The sequence below is a fragment of the Dendrobates tinctorius genome, unplaced genomic scaffold, assembly GCF_039654945.1.
Source record: "Dendrobates tinctorius isolate UK_male_01 unplaced genomic scaffold, ASM3965494v1 ptg000045l, whole genome shotgun sequence".
Taxonomy (NCBI): Eukaryota; Metazoa; Chordata; class Amphibia; order Anura; family Dendrobatidae; genus Dendrobates; species Dendrobates tinctorius.
The window spans coordinates 369,691-390,000 of NW_027361713.1; the positions used below are offsets into that span (position 1 = coordinate 369,691).

A 20,310-nucleotide genomic window follows, 5' to 3' on the forward strand; every position below is an offset into this window, starting at 1 on the left:
GTACATGTTGCGGATCCGCAGCATTTCAGGCTCTGCGGGTCCGCAGCAGATTTAGCTGCGTTGTACAGTACCATGGTTTTCAATGGCAAACTGAAAGACGCTATGCACATGCTGCGGATTTTTCCGCGCGGATTTGCTGCGGGTTCAAATCCGCAGCATGTCAATTCTTTATGTGGAATCCGTTGCGGTTTCACACCTTCTCCATTGTAGAGGTGTGAAACCGCAGGTCTTTTGACCTCAGAATTTACCTGTGGATTTTTCCAAATCCGTGCAGAAAAATCTGCAGCACCTAAAACTACGTGTGCACATAGCCTAAACCACCTCAACAGAAACAGGACATAAAACCACAACTACTTTTTTTCTTCAGCAGTAAATTTCACAAAGTGTTGGATAAAAAAATGTGCATGCTCTTTCAGTAAATTTGCAGGTTCAATGTTTATTAAATAAAGACATCTGTACAAAAATACAACTCAAACATTAACATATCACTTTGAGAAAACATTTTCTTTTTCCTTTACATCTACAAGGGACAGACACTTGTCAGCAAACTCCACAAACAAGGGCTCTTGCATATACTTTTTTAATGCTTCATCTTTATTCTCTGTCTGGTCAAGTGTCACAAGCAGCTGCCGCAGATGTATGTTCTGTAATAAACCGTTCAGCTCTTCTGATAAGCCTGGAAAATATAAACAATTCATTATACTGCCCGACAGGCTTCAGTGCATAATCTATGCCATACATGTCAAACTGTGGCACCCAGGGTGATATTTGGTCTGCGACACTGTCATAAGCAATGATGCAAGAGGGAACTGTGTGGGCCCCATTACAGCGTGTGGAGGACCGAGCGGGGGGGCCCCATTATAGCGTGTGGAGGACTGAGCGGGGGGGCCCCATTATAGCGTGTGGAGGACTGAGCGGGGGGGCCCCATTATAGAGTGTGGAGGACTGAGCGGGGGGGCCCCATTATAGCGTGTGGAGGACTGAGCGGGGGGGCCCCATTATAGCGTGTGGAGGACTGAGCGGGGGGGCCCCATTATAGCGTGTGGAGGACTGAGCGGGGGGGCCCCATTATAGCGTGTGGAGGACTGAGCGGGGGGCCCCCCATTATAGCGTGTGGAGGACTGAGCGGGGGGCCCCATTATAGCGTGTGGAGGACTGAGCGGGGGGCCCCATTATAGCGCGTGGAGGACTGAGCGGGGGGCCCCATTATAGCGCGTGGAGGACTGAGCGGGGGGCCCCATTATAGCGTGTGGAGGACTGAGCGGGGGGCCCCATTATAGCGCGTGGAGGACTGAGCGGGGGGCCCCCATTATAGCGTGTGGAGGACTGAGCGGGGGGCCCCCATTATAGCGTGTGGAGGACTGAGCGGGAGGCCCCCATTATAGCGTGTGGAGGACTGAGCGGGGGGCCCCCATTATAGCGTGTGGAGGACTGAGCGGGGCCCCATTATAGCATGAAGGGAACACAGTTGGGGAATCATATTGTGTTGGAGGCATTATACATTGCCAGAGGGGGGGATACAGTATCGTAATCATACCGTGCCTGTGGATGAATTCACTGTGGGGGCATCCTACTGTGTTTGGGGGTCACTTTATGGGGGCAATGAAAGAGCATTCTAGGTGCTTCAGTAGAAGGAAAATTACTTTGTAAAGGCTGCAAAGTTGTGAGAAATGCTCTTTTGTTGCTCCAAATATTAAGGTTTTTAGTGGGTTTGGAGCCCAATTAGAACATCTGCGATGTAGCCCTATGATTTCCATGTACGCTCCTGCCTGTGAGGAAATAGCCAATGCTCCAGTAATGCGATCTAAGATCTATTAAATAAAATGTACTTTGTTCATGAGACAACCCTCTTAAGTTTCTTCCGATATAAAAAGGTTCCTTGTTATATTGGAAATATACAAATTTGGCAGTCACAAGTGGGTCACCACAGTGGCTCAGTGGTTAGCAATGCAACCTTGCAGCACTGGGTCCTGGATTCAAATCCCACCAAGGACAACATCTGCAAGGAGTTTGTATGGGTTTCCTCTGGGTTCCTCCGACATTCCAAAGAACATACTGAAAGGGAATTTATATTTTGAGCCTCAATGGGGACAGCGATGATAATGTCTGTAAAGCGCAGCGATATATGAAAGCGCTATATAAGCAAAGATTAATAAATAAAAAAGGGTAACAGGAGAAAATGGTCCATACAATTTGTTGTATAATTTCTCCCGAGTACTCCGATACCCCATATGTGGTGTGAGAGTACTGTTTGGGTGTACGGCAGAGCTCGGAAGTGAAGGAGTACCAATTGACTTTTCGAAGTACAAAATTGTCTGAAATAGACAGCGGATGCCCTTCACGTTTGTATCAAATTCATCAATTGTGGCAAAATTGCCACCAGACCAGCAGAGATTCCAACAAATTGTAAAATTAAAACCAGAAATTTTATTAATAACAAATTTAAAGTAAACAGATATTAAAAATAGACAGGTGAAGACCTCCAAAAAAGGAGGGGGAGGTACAGCACGCCCCCGGAAAAAAGTGAGCAGCGAAACGGCGCCCATCAGGCAGGAGGGAGAGCACTGCCCTGCTATCCTACTCTGACAGCGTGATACATCCACTACCTCCACTAAGGTAACAAACGTATTTTAGAAGTGGCATGCTTCTAGCCCTATTTACCGGGACATTGTGGCACGAGATGTATTGAATTAGTAGACTCCCCTGTTTAACCAATGTTGGATAGCCAATATATCTGGCATATTCTTGAATATAAATGTTTTTGTCTCTATACTTTCTATGACTAATTGAATGTCACCTATGGAATTTTTTGATGGCATACATTTGCAATAGTTGGCGATTTACAGGAACCATTTTGACTCAGTGGCTAAGATATATTGCCATTAGTGTTATACTTGCACACATACATATTTAAACAGTGGGCTCTACCCATTTTAATGTGCTGTTCCTTTGTGCTGTTCCTCCCCCTTCTTTTTTGGAGGTCTTAACCTTGTCTATTTTTAATATCCGTTTATTTTAAATTTGTCATTAATAAAATTTATGGTTTAATTTTACAATTTTTAGAATCTCTTCTGGTCCGGTGGCAATTTTGCCATAATTGACCAATTTGATGCATATTGTTCGAAGTGTCTGACAGTCATTTGTCTTTAGGGACATATAGGTATGGCCATTTCACGTTTGCAGAGCCAATGATGTGCCTTAAGGCTGTGTGCACACGCTGCGGATTAGGTGCGGATTCATCCGCGCGGATTTTGTAAAATCCGCAGGTGAAACCGCAGGTCAAAATACCTGCGGTTTTACCTGCGGATTGCTCTGCGGTTTTTCATCTCCTCAATGGAGGAGATGGCAAACCGCAGGAGAATCCGCAGAAAGAATTGACATGTCAATTCTTTCTGCGGATTGAAAACCGCAGATAATCTGCGCGGAAAATTCCGCACCGTCTGCACTGCGGTTTTTGATTCCCATAGGGAATCATTGTACTGTACACCGCAGCAGAAACTGCTGCGGGTCCGCAGCGGCCGGAACCGCAGCAAAATCCGCAGCGTGTGCACACAGCCTTACAGATGAAACACCCCCCCCCCCCCCCATAAGTATGCCCATTTTGGAAACTAAACCCCTCAATGAACGTATCTAGGTGGGGGGGGGGGGTGCCTCAGCCCCAAGTTTTTATTTTCACAAGGGTAACAAAAGAAAATGGACCATATAATTTGTGCACGGCGCTTAGAAACCCGATGTTTACCTTGGTTACCAGCTCCCTGCACCAGCGCACTGGTATCCAACGCTGTCCTGATCACTGCTGAAATCTGCCTGTTTGGCAGCTCACCAGCAATCATGTAGCGACCTTGACAAGGTCGTATATTGTTGACGGGATCGCTGGTGAGTCGCTATGTGTGACGGGGCCCTAACAGCCAGGAGCGTTGTCAGCACAACCCCTGGCAGATAACCCCTTAGATGCTGCGATCGAGGGCAACATTCAGAAGGCAAGTAGAGGGATGGGAGCTCCCACTGCCTTCAGATTGGCATCATCGAGGGTATGAGCGTTGCGAAAGTGACGACCCCCCAGGTCACCAAGCTATGGAAAGCTTCTGAGACCATGCTCATAGTATGGCATCAGAAGCTTTAAGTATAATGCATTATACCTGCAAAGTAAAGAAAAGTGAGAGTCCCATAGAGGGACCAGGAAAAAGAAAAGAAAAAAAATATAAAATAAAAATTACACTAATAAATACACCTATGTAAAAAGAAAAAGTACACGTTTGGTATTGCCACGTCCAGAACAACTCAATTTATAAAAGTGTCACTAGTTAACCCCTTCAGTGAAAGCCATAAAGAAAAAAAAAAAAAAGTAGCAAACTATGCTTTATCATCATGCTTGGAAAAAGTGGGATAAAACGCGATTAAAAAGACGAATGTAAATAAAAATGGTACAGCTGAAATCATCTTGTCCTGCAAAAAACAAGCCACCATACAGCTCAGTCAGAGGAAAATAATGCAAAAATATTTTTTTCTATAAAAGTTTTTATTGTGAAAAAGCTGCAAAAACTATAAGATTATGTAAGAGGCATCACTGTAATAAAGCTGCCTTATCAATTTTACCACCTGCAGAATGGAAGTTGGGGGGGGGGGGGGGGGGGAATGGAACAAAATTCCTGAAGTGCTGGGTTTTGGTTCATTCTGTCTTCACAAAAATGGCGGATTTCATCTGAATCACATCACTCAGATTTAGATGGAAATCCCAAAGTAAGTGGTCAGAGTAGAGCGCCGGATAAATGAGATCACAAATGAACAAGTCATATCAAATAATTTTTACCACGATCATGAAGTACAGTATGTCAAGAAAAAAAAAAAAAAAATCTGAGAATCGGTGGGATCTGTTGAAGTGTTCCAAAGTTATTACCACAAAGTGACACTGGTCAGATTTCAAAATGTAAACCTAGTCATTAACCTACAAAGTGGCTCTGTCCTTAAGGGGTTAAGCGAACTCCAATTGGGTACATACAAGACAATCAGTGGTTGTTTAACCCCTTAATGATCAGAGGTATATTTGGTTTTGCATTTTCGTTTTTCGCTCCCTTTCTTCCCAGAACCATAACCCTTATTTTTTGTCAATATGGCCGTGTGAGGGCTTGTTTTTTTTTGCAGAACAAGTTGTACTTTTCAATGACACCATTGCGATTACCATGTCGTGTACTCGAAAATAGGTAAAAAAAATTCCAAGTGCAGTAAAATTACAAAAAAAAAAAAAAATGCAATCCCATGTTTGTTTTGTTTCCACCATGTTCACTAAATGCTAAAACTGACCTGCCATTATGATTCTCATTACCAGTTCACAGACACCAAACATGTCTAGGTTGTTTTTTATTTAAGTGGTGAAAAAAAGGCCAATATTTGTTTAACCCCTTTCTGACAAAACAACGTAATATTCCATTGGCGTGACCTGGGTCTATCTGACCAGGTACGGAATATTACATCATAGCGCACACACGGGGGGTGTGCAGGCGATAGCCGCTGGGTGTCAGCTGATTCTGACAGCAGACATCCGGCACTAAGTGCCAGGAGTGGTCACAGACAGCTTCCGGCACTTAACCCCCAAAAATGCTGCGATCGAATACGATGGCATCATTCCAAAAGCCGGCACAGGGCTGACAGTCCCTCTGCCATTGGATCGAAGACCCCGCGGCATGACACGGGGTCCTGATCGTTGCCAGGACAAAATCCAGGTCACCAGACTTAGCAAACTTGCTGATCAAAATTAAACATCATCAATATTTATTCTATCACAAAATAAATCTTTGAATGGAAAAAAAAAAAAAAAAAAGTCTAAACAATGGTATCGCCACGTCCGCAATAACACAACCTATAAAAATGTCCCACTAGTTAACCCCTTTAGTGAACAGCATAAAAAAAAAAATGGTACCGCTGAAAAAGTCATCTTGTCCCACAAAAAACGAGCCACAATACAGCATCATCAGCTAAAAAATGAAAAAAAAATATAGCTTTCAGCATAGAGCGATGCAAAAACACTATTTTTCACTTTATAAGACGCATCTGATTATAAGACGCACCCCCAAATTTGTTGAAGAAAAAGAGAATTTTATTTTTTTTTATGTTAAATGGGGGTCTGTCTTGTAACTACAGGACCTTACATCACATGACCGCAGTGCTGCACACTGGGAGTCACGTGACCGCAGGTCCTATTGGCACAGACACAGGAAGAGCCAGGGGGGATCTGGTAGCACAGAGGCATCATCAGAAGGTGACTATAGTGACGGGGGGGGGGGGGGGGGGGGAGTGCAGGCACATGCAATATGCGCTGTCCACCAAATCCGCGCGGCTTCAGCACCGAGGTGATGGACAGCGGGTGCAGTGAACATTACATGAGCCTAATGAGCGGGAGCTCTGACCACCCGCTGTCTCTGCAGCCCACTGACACCACACCAGAGCCACCCCCCTCCTCTACAGCACACATTCGGATTATAAGTCGCACCCCCCCACTTTCCTCCAAAATTTGGGGGAACAAAAGTGTGTCTTATAATCCGAAAAATACAGTAATTATTTTCTCTCTAATAGTATTTATGTATAAAAGCGCCAAAACATAAAAAAAATTATATAAATGAGGTATCGCTGTCATCATATTGACCCAAAGAATAAAACCGCTTTATCAATTTTACCTCACACAGAACGGTAGACATGTGGGAAATGTTATTTATTTAGTATTTGTGTGACATATCTCTGTGATTTAAGGGCATGCAATTTAAGGGCATGCAAATTCAAAGTTGCAAAATTAACAAACTTTTCACCAAATTTCTTTTTTCCACAAATAAACGCAAGTCATATCAAAGAAATTTTACCACTATCATGAAGTACAATATGTCACGAGAAAACAAGGGGACAGTGGTCAGAATTGTAAAAATTGGCCCGGTCATGAACGTGCAAACCACCCTTGGGGGTAACGTGATTAGAAAAAAAGCGCCATTTTCTGAGACCCATAGAGTCTCTATTTTTCATGATCTCTGGTTGCGAGAGGGTTTATTTTTTTGCGTGCCGAGCTAACCTTTAACAATACCACTTTGTTGCAAATACAATTTTTGATCGCCCGTTATTGAATTTGAATGCAATGTTGTAGCGACCCAAAAAAAAAAAAAAAAAATGTAATTCTGGAGTTTTGAATTTTTTTTCTCATTATGTCGTTAAACGATCGGGTTAATTTTTTTTATATTGATTGGCTGATTCTGAACGTGGCGATGCCAAAATGAGTATGTTTGATTTTTTTTTTATTGCCTTATTTTGAATGGGGCGAAAGGGGGTGATTTGAATTTATATATTTTTTTTTTTTTTAAACATGCTTTAATAGTTTCTATGGGAGACTAGAAGCTGCCATAACCCGATCATCTCGATGATCAGATCTCGCCTGTATGTAGCAGAATTGCTCACTTGCTATGAGCGCCGGCTACCAGGCAGCGCTCATAGCAATCCGGCATTGACAACCATAGAGGTTTGCAGGAGACCTCTGGCTGTCATGCCGACCCATTGGTGACCCGTGATCACGTGACAGGGGTTACCAGTGGGTGAATTTCCAGCGCGATTGCTGGAGGTGCATGCTAAATGCCGCTGTCAGAGTTTGACAGTAGCATTCAACGGGTTAATAGCCGCAGGTGGATCGCAACTCCACCCACAGCTGTTACGGGCACATCAGCTGTACAAAACATCTGACATTTCCAGGGAAAGATGTGGGCTCACCACCGAAGCCCACATCAAAGGGAGAGTCAGACAGTGGCGTACTATTACGACTCATGTCGGAAAGGGGTTAACCTACATAGACAGGCTATCCACACTCCGACACAGAAGGATTGTTAACACGATCGATCGCATCAAGTTTTACAACAAGATGTGCTCCTAAGAAAGATTACATTTAAACCAGCTGAAATATCATGTAACCTGATGAACGCGAGTTTTACCCTCTCATCGGGTGAATAATTGGGAATGAACGTTCCGAGAAGAGCTGAAGTACAGTAAAAATGCTTTTTACCAGGGAAACCATTATCAGGATTTCACACCCCAAACTATTTATATGAATTGATATGCAAGTAAGGCTAAAGAGCTATTGTAGATGTGAAGCCTCTGCCACTCCAGCTCTACTCCCCATCCTGCACTGCCTCATATTTGCTCCTTACCTGAAGGTCACACAGCATAGAAGCCATCAGTCAAGCAGCAGAAGGTGGCGCTGGCTGAGAAATAGAGCTGAAGCGAGAGGCTTTAGATCTACAATAGCTCTTCAGCCTCATTAGCAGATCAATCCAACAGGATTGACAGGGCAGAGCAGTGCGCCTGCGCCGGAGCCACCACAGGACTGGAAGAGGAGGACGGCATCATATGAAGATGGGAGGCGCCAGACCGGATCGCGACATCCATCGGACCGGACCGCCCCCTCCGGTGAGTATAATCCAACATGTTTTTAACTTTCAGTTTACATCGGGGGCTTATCTACAGCATTACAGAATGCTGTAGATAAGCCCCTGATGTCAATGCCGGCAGCTGATAGTCCAAAAAAGGGTGACAGACTCCCTTTAATATAGGGTGCGCTGGGAATCTGAACATCCATAGCATGCATGCCGATTTAGAGTATAAAAAAAAATAAATTAAAATATTTGTTAACCAATTTTTCTAAGAAATAAATGACACTAAATGGTGTCAGAAAAGAAGAAAATGCCAAACATTACCCAGCAATGTTAACTTTTGTAAAGGGACAGCATCTGACTCATCATTTTCATCAGGTGAATTAACTAAGAAATGAAGAAAAATGCTTTAACTTGATATGAAAATATATTTAACACATACATCATAGATACCTATACACATACCTTCAGCTACACTGGAAATAAAGTCTACACACCCCTGTTAAAAACCCCAGTTTTTGTCATGTAAATAAATCATACCAAGAGGAATCATTTCAGAAGTCATCCCATGAGTTGGGTTTTTCTTAAACCTATGTGCTACATGTAGTGTATTAATACACTGCCCTCCAGCCGCCTTCTCTGGGGTCCGGTGCCGTTCTGCTCCGCTTTTCAGTGACATCACCGCACTTCAGACTCTCCGTGTCACTATATGTGAGCCAGAAGTCTCTTTTACAACGTAAGCCTATGGATCTTCGCTCTGACCCTCCATACGCTTCCATTGTAAGGCACTTCTGGGTCATGCGGAGCAGTGACATAACAGAAGAGGAGCAGAACGGTGCAGGATGCCAGAGAAGCTAGGGAGCATATTAATATACTCACATTACATGCACATAACCCCTTCACCCCTGGGCCATTTTCTGTTTTTTCCTCCCTTCTTGCAAGAGAGTCATAACTTTTTTATATTTCCGTTAATATACGCATAAGTGCTCGTCTTTTTGCGGGATGAGTTGTACTTTCAAATGGCAACATTGATTTTTACCATATAGTGTACAGGAAAATGGGGAAAAAAAATCCAACGGAGTGCAAAAGCAAAACAAAAATGGTTCAATCTCAAAATTGTCTTCTGTGTGTCCCCCCCCCCCCCCCCCTTTCCCCATATACCATGTTCACTATATGGTAAAACTGACCAAGCAACATGATTCTTCAGGTCAGTACGAGAGCGCAGATATCATACATGTCTAGTTTTTTTGTTTTGTTTTTTTTTATTTAAGTGGTGAAAAAAAAAAAATTTGCATGAAAAAAAAATTATATTTTGCTAGATTGTGTATTGCTGCATTCAGAAATGTCCAATCTCCTATGAGTGCCGGCCACGAGCCAGCATTCACAGGACGATCGGAATGACAGGCACAGGGGTCAATAGCAGAACCTTAACCGTCACAACCATCCATCGGCACGCCGCAATTAAAGACAGAGTGCTGTGAAACGAGACATACCCTGTCGGCCCGTGAAAAATCCTGCTGTCATCTGACAGTGGGATTTAACAGGTTAACAGCCATGAGTGAAGCACTCTCCTCCTGTGGCTATAAAAGATACATGAAGGAGTTGAAGAGGGGAATGATTTGTGCAGGGAACAGAGAGTTTCTGTTTCTAGACAAAAGAAGAATTATCTTGGTAGAAAGCTAAAGAAATTTTAAGTACACAGTACTGTATTATTTATTTATTTATATAGCGCCATTAATTCCATGATGCTGTACATGAGAAGGGGGGTTACATACAAAGTTATAGATATCGTTAACAGTAAACAAGTTTACAATGACAGACTGGTACAGAGGGGAGAGGACCCTGTCCTTGTGGACTTACATTCTACGGGATAGCGGGGGAAGAGACAGGTGGTCAGGGATGCAGCAGCTCTGGTGGTGATGAGGAGGCAGCTCAGGCGGTGGTGAGGCGGCAGAATGGTTATTGCAGGCTGTAAGCTTTCCTGAAAAGATGGGTTTTCAGGTTCCGTTTGAAGAATCCAAGGGTGGTGGATAATCGGACGTGTTGAGGTATGGCATTCCAGAGGATAGGGGATATTAGGGAGAAATCTTGGAGGCGGTTGTGAGAGGAACAAATAAGTGTGGAGGAGAGTAAGAGGTCTTGGGAGGATCGAAGATTACGTGAGGGTAGATATTGGGAGATTAGTTCAGAGATATAGGGAGGGGAAAGGTTTAGATGGCTTTGTAGGTCAGTGTTAGTAGTTTGAACTGGATTCGTTGGGGAATTGGGAGCCAATGGAGGGATTTGCAGAGGGGAGAGAAGACAGGGGAGTAGTTAAGGGAGAGGTGGATTAGTCAGGCAGCAGAGTTGAGGACAGACTGGAGTGGTGAAAGAGCATTAGCAGGAAGGCCACAGAGGAGAGTGTTGCAGTAGTCAAGGCGGGAGATGAGAGCATGTACAAGAGTTTTAGTAGATTGAGGGCTGAGGAAGGGATGGATTCTGGAAATATTTTTGAGTTGGAGGCGACAGGAGGTGGCAAGAGTTTGGACATGCGGTTTAAAGGACAGGGCAGAGTCGAGAGTTACTCCGAGGCAGCGGATTTCAGGTGCGGGAGAGAGCGTGATGCCGTTTACCATAATAGATAGATCGGGTAGGGAAGATGTGTGAGATGGAGGAAAGATAATCAGTTCAGTTTTGTCTACATTGAGTTTTAGGAAGCGAGAGGTGAAAAAGGAGGATATGGCTGATAGACACTCCGGGATTCTGGACAGCAGAGAGGTGACATCTGGGCCAGAGAGGTAGATCTGAGTGTCACCTGAATACAGGTGGTACTGGAAGCCATGGAACTTTGAGTTGTCCTAGGCCAAGAGTATAGATGGAAAAAGTAGGGGTCCCAGGACAGAGCCTTGGGGGACTCCAGAGAGGGGGTGGGATGAGGAGGCAGTGTGGGATTGTGAAAAAGCTGAATCTGCGGTCAGAAAGGTATGAGGAAATCCAGGACAGGGCAAGATCTTTGATGCCAAGGGAAGAAAGAATCTGTAGCAGTAGTCAACTACGTCAAAGGCAGAGGACAGGTTGAGAAGGAGGAGGATGGAGAACTGTCTGTTAGCTTTGGCTGTGAGTAAGTCATTAGTAATTTTGGTCAGGGCAGTTTCAATGGAGTGGTGGGGGTGGAAGCCAGATTGCAGGATGTCAAGGAGGGAGTTAGATGAGAGGTGGAAGGAAAGATGAGCATGGACATGCTGCTCAAGGAGTTTAGAAGCAAACGGGAGCAGTGGGGCGATAGTTGGGCATAGCAGTTGGGTCAAGGTTTGAGTTTTCGAGGATGGGTGTTATGGTGGCATGTTTGAAGGCAGAGGGGAAGGTACCAGAAGTTAGGGATAGGTTGAAGAGATGGGATAGGGCTGGAATGATCATGTTAGTGAGCTTGGGGAGCAGGTGGGAAGGGACGGGGTCAAGTGCACAGGTGGTGAGGTGTGATTTGGAAAGGAGATGAGTAAGCCCTCCTCCAGTGATGTTGGAAGGGAAGTGGCATACTCCACCATTGAGTAGTACCTGGCCATGGTGTGGGCACTGCAACGTTTGCAGCCCTACCTGCACGGGCGCACCTTCACGGTGGTAACCGACCACAACCCTCTGAGCTGGCTGCACACAGTGTCCGGAACCAACGGAAGGTTGCTACGCTGGAGCCTTGCCCCTCAGCAGTACGACTTTACCGTACAACACAAAAAGGGCAGCGAGCATGGAAATGCCGATGGGTTGTCCCGCCGGGGCGAACCCGCTAAGGTGCGCATGGCGGATTACCGACAGGTTATGCCACCGTAGCGCACTCAAAAAGGGGGAGGTGTAATGATAAGTAAAATATGACTTCGCTGGAACATTCCAGAATCTCCCATTGTTACACTACAGATGAGACTTCTGCGTGTCACACGCTGCAGATGTGACCCCCCCCCTTCCCCCCTGCGTGTGTCTCCTCTGCCTACTTGTAACCCTACCCCAGACACTTCCTGTGCACACATCCCCTTCTCCACAGCTAAGGAATGTTAATTAAGCTGAGTGGAAAGAATTTCTTTTGTTCCCTGCCATGCAGCTAGATACAGGTATGGGAAATATTAAAAGAAGCCATAGTGCACACCTTGTACGTGGCAGAGATATGAAAAGCCGGATTACTTACCGGTAATGCTCTTTTAATGAGTCCACGACAGCACCCACTGGAGGTATCGGATCCGCCCATTTGGAACAGGAAACCCTACAGGAAAGATAAAAGGGGCGGTCCGCCTTTCCTCCTCAGTTTTACGTTTCAGAGTACCAGAAGGACCGCCAAGGATTAGGCAATGTTCTCTTATTTTAACATCTTTCTTATCCATTATTTGGTTAATATACTTTAACTATTGATATCCTTAGGGGGGGGAAGTGAGCGGGTGCTGTCGTGGACTCATTAAAAGAGCATTACCGGTAAGTAATCCGGCTTTTTACTCTTCGCCACGACAGCACCCACTGGAGAGATTCCAGAGACCATCACCTGGGTGGGACCACCGTGCCAAGGATAGTCCTGCCAAAGCTTAAGTCAGAGGTTGATGAAAGATCAAGTCTGTAGTGGTTATAGAAGGTAGAAGGGGATGACCAAACTGCCGCCTTACATATAGTTTCAATCGGAACATCTCCCTTTTCCGCCCAAGAGGTTGCCATTGCCCTGGTGAAATGCGCCCTGATGATCCCTGGAGGATCTTCGTTTTTTGCGGAGTAGGCTAAACGAATGGCCTCTCTGATCCACCGGGAAATGGTGCTCTTCGTGACTCCATACCCCTTCTTACAGCCCTGAAATGAAACAAATAGGGCCCTACTCTGCCTCCAACTGTTGGACCTCTCAATACATTTTAGGACAGTTCTTTTGACGTCCAGAGTATGGAACTTCTGCTCTTCCGGAGTAGAGGGATTTTTATAGAAGGTTGGGAGGAGTATCTCCTGAGATCTATGGTATTTTGTTGCCACTTTTGGCAGGTAGGCAGGGTCTGGTTTTAATACTAATCTGTCTTGGTATTCTTGGAAAAAAGGTGGATCTATTGACAAGGCTTGGATATCACCCACTCTTCTAGCTGAGGTTAGTGATACTAAGAGGGCCATTTTAAGTGCTAAGTATTTGAAGGGTATTGTGTCGATCGGCTCAAAGGGGTCTACCGTTAGGGCGTCTAAGACCAGATTTAGATCCCATGTAGGGACGGAGGGTATGTGGATTGGAGCTATTCGTTCACATGCTGTAATAAAACGAGTTATCCACTTGTTGCCTGCTATATTATGGCCATATAGTGCTCCCAATGCCGATATTTGTACTCTCAGTGTATTTACTGCTAAGCCTAAGTCTTTCCCCTTCTGCAGAAATTCCAAGATTGGGATTATCGGAACTTCTGCTGTATGAGGTACTGTATGGAATTGAAGACATTTTTTCCATATTCTAGTGTAAATTTGGGTTGTGGACTGTTTTCTACTTTGTAGTAGTGTAGTAATTAAGGACTCCGAGAATCCTCTTGTCCTCAATAACTGCCTCTCAAATTCCACGCCGTCAAGTGCAAGCTGAGCACTTGAGGGTGGAAAAAGGGGCCTTGGGAGAGTAGATTGGCAGTCGGAAGGATCCAAGGATCTGTTATTGACATAATCTGCAGCCACGAAAACCACGGTCTTTTTGGCCAGAACGGTGCTATTAAGATTATTCTTGCTTTGTCGTCTCTGATCTTCCGAATTACTTGAGGTAGGAGGATCATTGGAGGGAACGCATACGCCAGGTTGAAATTCCATGGAGCTAGAAAGGCGTCCAGTATGTCTGGGTGATCTGACGGAGATAGGGAGGCAAATGTTTTTATCTGCCTGTTCTCCTTCGTGGCGAAAAGGTCCACCTCGGGTTGTCCCCATGAGGCTACCATGTCCCTGAAGACCTTCCGATTGAGGCACCACTCTCCTTGTCGTAGAGTGTGTCGGCTTAGGAAGTCTGCCTTTTGATTGCTCTCGCCTCTGATATGAAGGGCCGAGAGGGACAAAAAATAGTTTTCTGCTAAGTTTAAAATTCTTGACGCTGAAGACATCAGAGTCTCTGATCGAGTTCCTCCTTGTCTGTTTATATATGCCACTGTGGTGGTGTTGTCCGACAGGATCCTTACATGCTTCTGTTGGAGCTGCGGAAGGAAGTTGTATAGAGCATAGAACACTGCAGTCAGTTCTTTTAAATTAGATGAGTAATCGCATTCCTCTCTACTCCACCTTCCCTGATGAAACCCATTCTCCATGTGGGCTCACCAGCCCTGGGGACTGGCATCGGTGGTTACGATACAGGATGGAACTATAACCCATGGAACTCCTGAACATAAATGGTTATCGTCTAACCACCACTCTAGAGAAGTCAAGACTTCTTGTGACAGGGTTATTTTGCTCTGCAAATGACCACTATGTCGCTTATCCTCTTGGAGGATCTGGTGTTGTAGCGTACGGACATGGTACTGGGCCCACCGGACTGCAAGAATTTAGTGATCCTAATAGTGACATTGCTTGTCTCAAGGATACACGTGGTTTATCTATAGCTGCTTGTATTTTTTGTTTTGTGAGGATGATTTTTACCTGAGGTAGTAGACATCTCTGGGTCAAGGAATCTAGATGAAATCCCAGAAATGTCTGGAGAGATTGCGGATCGAGTCTGGACTTTTGGATATTGATGATCCAGCCAAGGCTCTGAAAAGAGGAGATTGCGTCAGTTACGCGTTCAGTACATTGTTTGACTGAATTCCCAATTATTAGGAAGTCGTCTAGATATGGCACAATTAGTGTGTCTTTTTGGCGAAGGTAGGCCATCACTTCTGCCATCACCTTGGTAAATATTCTTGGTGCCGTGGAAAGCCCGAAGGGCATTGCCGCGTATTGGAAATGATGAATCCTTCCCTCGACTTCCACTGCGACTCTTAGGTATTTCTGGAATCTGTTGTGTATAGGGAGATGATAATAAGCATCTTTTAAATCAATCCCTGCCATTACGCAATTTGGGAAAAGAAGCTTTATAGTGGATCTAATTGATTCCATTTTGAACTTATAATTTTTTATAAATGAATTTAGCTTCTTTAAATTAATAATGGTTCTAAATGTACCGTCTGGTTTAGACACCAAAAACACGGGAGAGTAAAAGCCTCTACCCTGTTGTTCCTCAGGGACGTCAACTAAAACTTTTTTAGCTAGCAGGACTCGAATCTCGTCTTCGAGAGCCTTTTGCTGAAGTGAGGAATTAAGGCGAGTTATAACAAAGAACTCATAGGGGATCCGAAGGAATTCAATCTTTATTCCTTCCTTGATTATGTTCAAAATCCATGGGTTTAACGTAATTTGTTCCCACTTGGTAAAAAAAAATTTGAATCTACCCCCAACTGGTGTGTCTAAACTTTTAATTTTTATCTCTCCTATATGTTGGCCCTCTGAAGATGGTACCCTTCTGCTTTTCGTCTTTCGTGGCCCATCTATTCGTTCTGTCCGATTGTCTTCTTCTCCCGAATGGCTGTCTCTTAAAGGTTTTCCTATAAAACGGAATGGGAGAATCACTGAAGGCCTTTTTCCTTTCTTTTGCCTTGGCGAGAATTTCGTCTAAGGCTTTTCCGAAGAGGAACTCACCCTCGCATGGGGTTGCACTAATTTTGGATTTTGACTGTGCATCCCCTTTCCAGCTCTTTATCCACAGCGCGCGTCTGGCGTTATTCACCAGGGCTGCCGACCTTGCTGCCAGTCTTAGGGTGTCCGCTGAAGCGTCTGCCATAAAGGCAGCTGCCCCTCTTATCAACGGGATGGCTGCACGCAGTTTCTCCCTTGACACTCTTTGCTCAATCTGCTGGTCTAATTGATCTAGCCATACCAGCATTGACCTAGCAGTACATGTGCTGGCTATTGCGGGTTTGAATACCCCGGTGGTGGATTCCCAGGACCTTTTGAGCGAAGATTCAGCCTTTCGGTCCAATGGGTCTGCTAACAATCCTGCGTCCTCGACCGGGATCGAGGTTTGTTTGGAAGTGGAGGATATGACAGCGTCCACCTTTGGTATTTTAGTCCATTTTAATAGATCTTCATCAGTGAACGGGTACTTCCGTTTTGAAGCGGATGGGAGAAAACCCCTCTGGTCGTGTTTTTCCCACTCCCTTTTGATGAGATCTTTAATTGCCGGTATCACTGGAAATGATCTCCTCTTTTTCTCTGCCAATCCCGCAAACATAATGTCCTGCGCGGTCTGGGCTCCCCTTTCCTCTTCACACCCCATAGTATTTCTAACCGCTTTTACCAGGTTATCTACGCTGTCCAGTGGAAAACATGCGCGTCCTTCCACCTCCAAGGATGATGATGAGGACGTGGATGCGGAGCCTGAGTTTAACTCCTGTTCTTCCTCTGATTCTGAACTAACAATGACCTGTTTTCTATGACTGGACTCTGCGGGAGTGCTGGCGCGGTTGATGGCTTGTATTTCCTCCCTAATTATGGCTCGGATATCCTTAGAAGGTATCGTCGACCCCTGCCTGGTCTCTTTAATGCATTGTTTGCAGAGTTTTTTGGGGTAGGAGTCAGGGAGAGGCTCTGAACATAACGCACATTCTTTATGTTTTGTTTTTCCTTTTTTCTTTGACTGAAGTGGGAGGTCAAAGGTAAAGAGAGGGGGGAGGGGGGGGGAGAGGAGGTTAGCTTAATAGGTAGAGCATATACTTTGCACACTCACCCAGTGAAGCTTAATACCGGTTCGGATGGCTGAGACGGTTTGGATCGGGTTTCTGCTGCCTCGCTCCTGCGGGCAGTCTCTGTCCTGGCGCTGCGGTCCCTGGTGGAGTTGCCCCCAGCTGAATCCCCTGCTGGGGTCTGCGACTCTGCGGGGGACGACATGGTTCCAACGTTGCAGCGCTGTTTTATCTATACACTTATCGTACCCCCGGAAGTCGCCCTGTCACAGGGCGCATGCGCCGCGTCATCGCCATCTTACCCCGGAAGTTCAACCATTACTTCCGGGGTATAGGAGCGTCGGGCGCCGGCCCGCTCCCCCGCTACTGTCACGCGCGGGTCGCGCGCTCATGGCCTCACCATCCACGCTATACCCCCACCGATGGGGGGGGGGGGGGAATCCCCCGGATGCCAGACCGGCCCGCTCCCTGGTAAGACCGGGCGGCCCTCCCCAGACCCGGCCATTACCACTATGCCACCAGACGAGGGGGGGAGCCGTCAAACGGAGTCTCCCCCGACGCTGCTTCCGGACCGCAGCCCCTGCCGTTCCCGAAGAGACCGCACAGGCGGATGCATGGCCCAGGTAAGATCCTGCAGGATCCTGCTCCATTTGGAACAGGAAACCAAAACTGAGGAGGAAAGGCGGACCGCCCCTTTTATCTTTCCTGTAGGGTTTCCTTTTCTAAATGGGCGGATCCGATACCTCCAGTGGGTGCTGTCGGGGCGAAGAGTAAAAATTACATTTCTGCAAAATTCATCGACCCAGCGTTCTGGCCCATAATTTTCACGGTTCTAGCACCCCCAGAAACCGAGAACTGGATTTCTCCTAAACGGTGGGACATAATTACTGCATGTTTGGTCTTGAATTATTGTCCTCAACAGGCTAAAAAGAATGATACCATGTGCGTGTTTATACGAGGTACCCTCTGCGAGATATAGTCATTAGAAGTTTTGCAGTCAGAATTGTAACTCCTAGAGCAGGGGGAGGAACATCACCAGACCGCCCTTTCGTGATGTCACAAACCCAAAGCTATTAGGTACTCCCTCCCTGAAATTATTCATTCTTGCTGGAGATATCATGCTGCTCGGATCCCAGATGCAGGGAGACATCTGGCCCCGCCTCACCACATGGTTAGCCTAAGACCATCTAATCAAATGTAAGTTTGATTTCTGCTTTTAAACCTTTTATTTTATATTTGTATTGTACATAACTAATGTCTCAACTTTGTGACATCTTTTATCTGTGTAATCACTGCCCACCCTTTTTGGGAATAAATTATAAAACTTATTAGTCTGTCTTCATGCTCTATGACGAATTTTACGTGCCTTTAAGATAATTACGCTACTAATTTGGGGGTTTGCTACGGACCTTCTTAATAAACTCACTGATTAAGAGAATCATAGCTGGTGGTGGCGATTTGTGGTCTGGGTCCCAGGTACTGCTGAATGTGACGGAAAGGGATTATATAAGCTAAATTGGGTTGGCTGCGGCCAGAGCGTTTGATAATTCCCTCACTGCAGCGGGCCGGGTGGCCAGACCTCATTGAGGCAGCCGACCGGCGACTAATTATCCCAGGTGTAGTTCCCTGACTGACCTGAGGGTAAACGGTGCGCCGGAGAGCTGCGAGTTCCAAAGTGGGACAGAAAAGTGGGATTACATAAATCCCCGCAGTTCGTGGAAGATTGATAGCAGTGGTGGGACATCCAAAATAACCCCCCTGCGATAAATTTTTAGGGCAAGACTAGCTTGCTGTTTTTATCACATGGTGCCAACTTTGGGATAACTAAGATAAGCCCCCAGCACCTGTGATAGCCGTGTGTCGGCAGTGCGTCACATCCCTCCGTCCGTGACATACCGGTGTCAGCGGGTGGGATCGTGACATATTGCTGTATAATACGAAAACTGCAATATAGCAAGAGGATAAAAACTGATGGGGGGCATGCTACTTTTAAGATGGAAAATGATGATGGCATTTTAATAGGGGGCGTGTAGATTTTTCTATATCCACTGCATGTGATTGAAAGCTCAGAACTCATGTTGCCCCTAAGAAGCCATGGCACATAATGCTGGATCAACATTAATTGGTTAACAAATATTCTTGACTAAATGTCTAAAAAAAAAAAAAAAAAAAAAAAAAAAAAAGTCTCACACAACTTATATGGGAAAAACGGAGAAAGATAAAGACATAAAACCTGTTAGATCCTAGCTTGCCTAGAAATTCCCCAGTCAGCAGATTCCCACACACTGCAGATCCTACTATAACATGCAGGAGCCTGATTAGAAGAACCTGATGCACAAGTTAGTATGGAAAATGAGGAATTGCTGCACACCCAGAATTAGACTAAATGCGTGGAAATAATACATGGATGGTTACTGGCACCTTTTGGTAAGAACGCATCTGGTACACCTGCCACACTGGATCTGGAGGCTTCTTTTGGAACACAGTCTTCTGTAACACAAAGTTAAAATAAATGTAAATTGTGTGACTTGTAAATCCTCGCATGTACTGCTCCACCTTTCTAGTGCCGGCGCCAGGAGCAGGACCGCAAGTATGTGAATTACATACAGTCACGTGCCGACAAGATGGAAACCACCAAGCTCAATGCAAGTGTACTGAGCAAGACAGGACAGTTTAGTTAGAATGTACAGTAGCTGCAAGAATGCAAATCGCATATTAGGCTGGTTTCACATTAGCGTTTTTTAGTGCAGAGCATCGTGCGCCCTTATGTTTAACATGGCGGGCGCATGGTCTAGTGTTTGCATGCGTTCATGTGTTTTCGTGCGCATGCTTTTCTTGTAGTGCATGCCTAGGCGCGCCCGACGCAACCCGTTGCATTTTTGGGTCCAACGGCGTTAAAAAACGCATGCGCACACTTGCGCATGGAATGCGCAAAAATAATTAGTCTATGGGAGAGCAGGAGTGCGCATGGACATGCGCACACCTGCGTTTGAAATCGCATGCGTTTTAAGAGTGAACATGGCTAGAAACTGGTTAAAACACATGCGCACACTTGCGCACGGAATGCGCAAAAATAATTAGTCTATGGGAGAGCAGGAGTGCGCATGGACATGCGCACACCTGCGTTTGAAATCGCATGCGTTTTAAGAGTGAACATGGCTAGAAACTGGTTAAAACGCATGCGCCTAAAAACCGCAAACGCATGATGCGTTTTTTGCATGTGTTTCTATTGCGCACGAAGCGCAGCGCTA

The 20,310-nt window shown here is 45.5% G+C and overlaps 1 protein-coding gene across 2 annotated transcripts in view; it reads right to left on the reverse strand.

Moving 5' to 3' along the window:
- Positions 1-416: 416 nt before the first annotated feature.
- ZNHIT3 (zinc finger HIT-type containing 3) overlaps positions 417-20,310 on the reverse strand; it is a 22,547-nt gene continuing 2,653 nt past the window's right edge. The window contains exons 3-5 of one of the 2 annotated variants that reach the window (XM_073575567.1): positions 19,481-19,549; positions 8,721-8,783; positions 417-676 (exon numbers count right to left, since the gene is read on the reverse strand). In XM_073575567.1, coding sequence (XP_073431668.1) covers positions 486-676; positions 8,721-8,783; positions 19,481-19,549 — 323 coding nt within the window. In that variant the 3' untranslated portion in view covers positions 417-485. The remainder of the gene's footprint in view (positions 677-8,720; positions 8,784-19,480; positions 19,550-20,310) is intronic. The other variant, XM_073575568.1, reaches the window with a different exon arrangement.